The 1,170-nt window shown below is 54.7% G+C and overlaps 1 protein-coding gene across 1 annotated transcript; it reads left to right on the top strand.

Moving 5' to 3' along the window:
* DQ04_21761000 (putative surface protease GP63, putative,metallopeptidase) lies at positions 1 to 1,170 on the top strand (the record flags this gene model as incomplete). The annotated part of the gene is made up of 1 exon (XM_009318036.1): positions 1 to 1,170. A coding segment is annotated over one exon (1,170 nt), but the record flags the coding sequence as incomplete, so codon positions are not given.

The raw sequence follows: 1,170 nt of genomic DNA, 5'->3' as shown, positions 1-1,170 counted from the left end.
GATGGGCGGCCGGTGATTGGCGTGATCAACTACAGCCCGCGCCACATTGCACGCACGTCGCAGGCCGTCCGCGTCGCCGCACACGAGATTGCGCACACCCTGGGGTTCAATGTTGACATCGTGAAGGACACATTTTTGTTTTCGCTAGCTGCTTATGAGGCCCGCGGAAAGAGGATCTATGCCTCTTACGGCAAGTATACAAGGAAGTGGGGATCGTATCACTACCAATGCAAAGACTTTAATGGCATGGAGATGGAGGACACTACTGCGTGGGCAGACAGTGGACAATCTGTGAACGAGCTGCAAACCGATGTAATGAATTCGAGGTCTGCTGTTGCTCTTCGGGGAGATGATTCTTGGAAGGCTGCAAACCTTTTGAATCTTGACCCGAAAGACGGGAGATTCTCCACAAAGTTTGGTGTGAGTTCCCACTGGAAGCGGCGCAATGCGAAGGACGAGCTGATGGCTGGTCTTGTGGGCGCTGGGCACTACACTGGACTGACACTTGCAGCGTTCGCTGACCTGGGCTATTATCAGGTTGTGTGGACCAAGGCAGAGCCGATGAGTTGGGGAAATAACTCTGGTTGCGAGTTTCTGAAAGATAAGAAATGCGTTGAAAACGGTAAATCTAAGTACCCCAGCATGTTCTGCGACAAAACAGAGGAACCCAAATTGCGATGCACGTCTGACCGCCAGGCGTTGGGAACGTGTGCCATTCAAAATCATAACAAGCTTCCCGAGATGTACAGGTACTTCGAGAAGACCGATGGTGACATACAGCGTGGTGGCAGGCGGGAGGACATGATGGACTACTGCCCCATTATTGTGGCGGACAAAGGCTACAGCTGCATTGATGGCACTGAGAGCAACATGCCTGGGAGTCTTGTCGGCACGAACTCGCGGTGCGTGCATGGAAATGGTCTGACGGTAAAGGGCGAGCCGATTGGTGACGTGTGTGTGCGCGTGGCGTGCTATAAGGGGTCGGTGTACGTGCAGTACGCTGGTGCCCCCACGTATTACTTGTGCCCGGAGGGGAAGTCTCTGAAGGTGCAAGGCGATTTTGATGGGAACGGCAACATTGCTTGCCCGCGGTACGAGGACGTGTGCACCACCATGCTGCCGGAGGCTGAGATCAGCGCGCCCAGCGATGCCCCCAGCCTGTCGCAGTTC

Source organism: Trypanosoma grayi, assembly GCF_000691245.1.
Source record: "Trypanosoma grayi strain ANR4 Tgr_2176_V1, whole genome shotgun sequence".
Lineage (NCBI taxonomy): Eukaryota > Euglenozoa > Kinetoplastea > Trypanosomatida > Trypanosomatidae > Trypanosoma > Trypanosoma grayi.
This window is presented reverse-complemented; position numbering and strand designations above follow the sequence as displayed.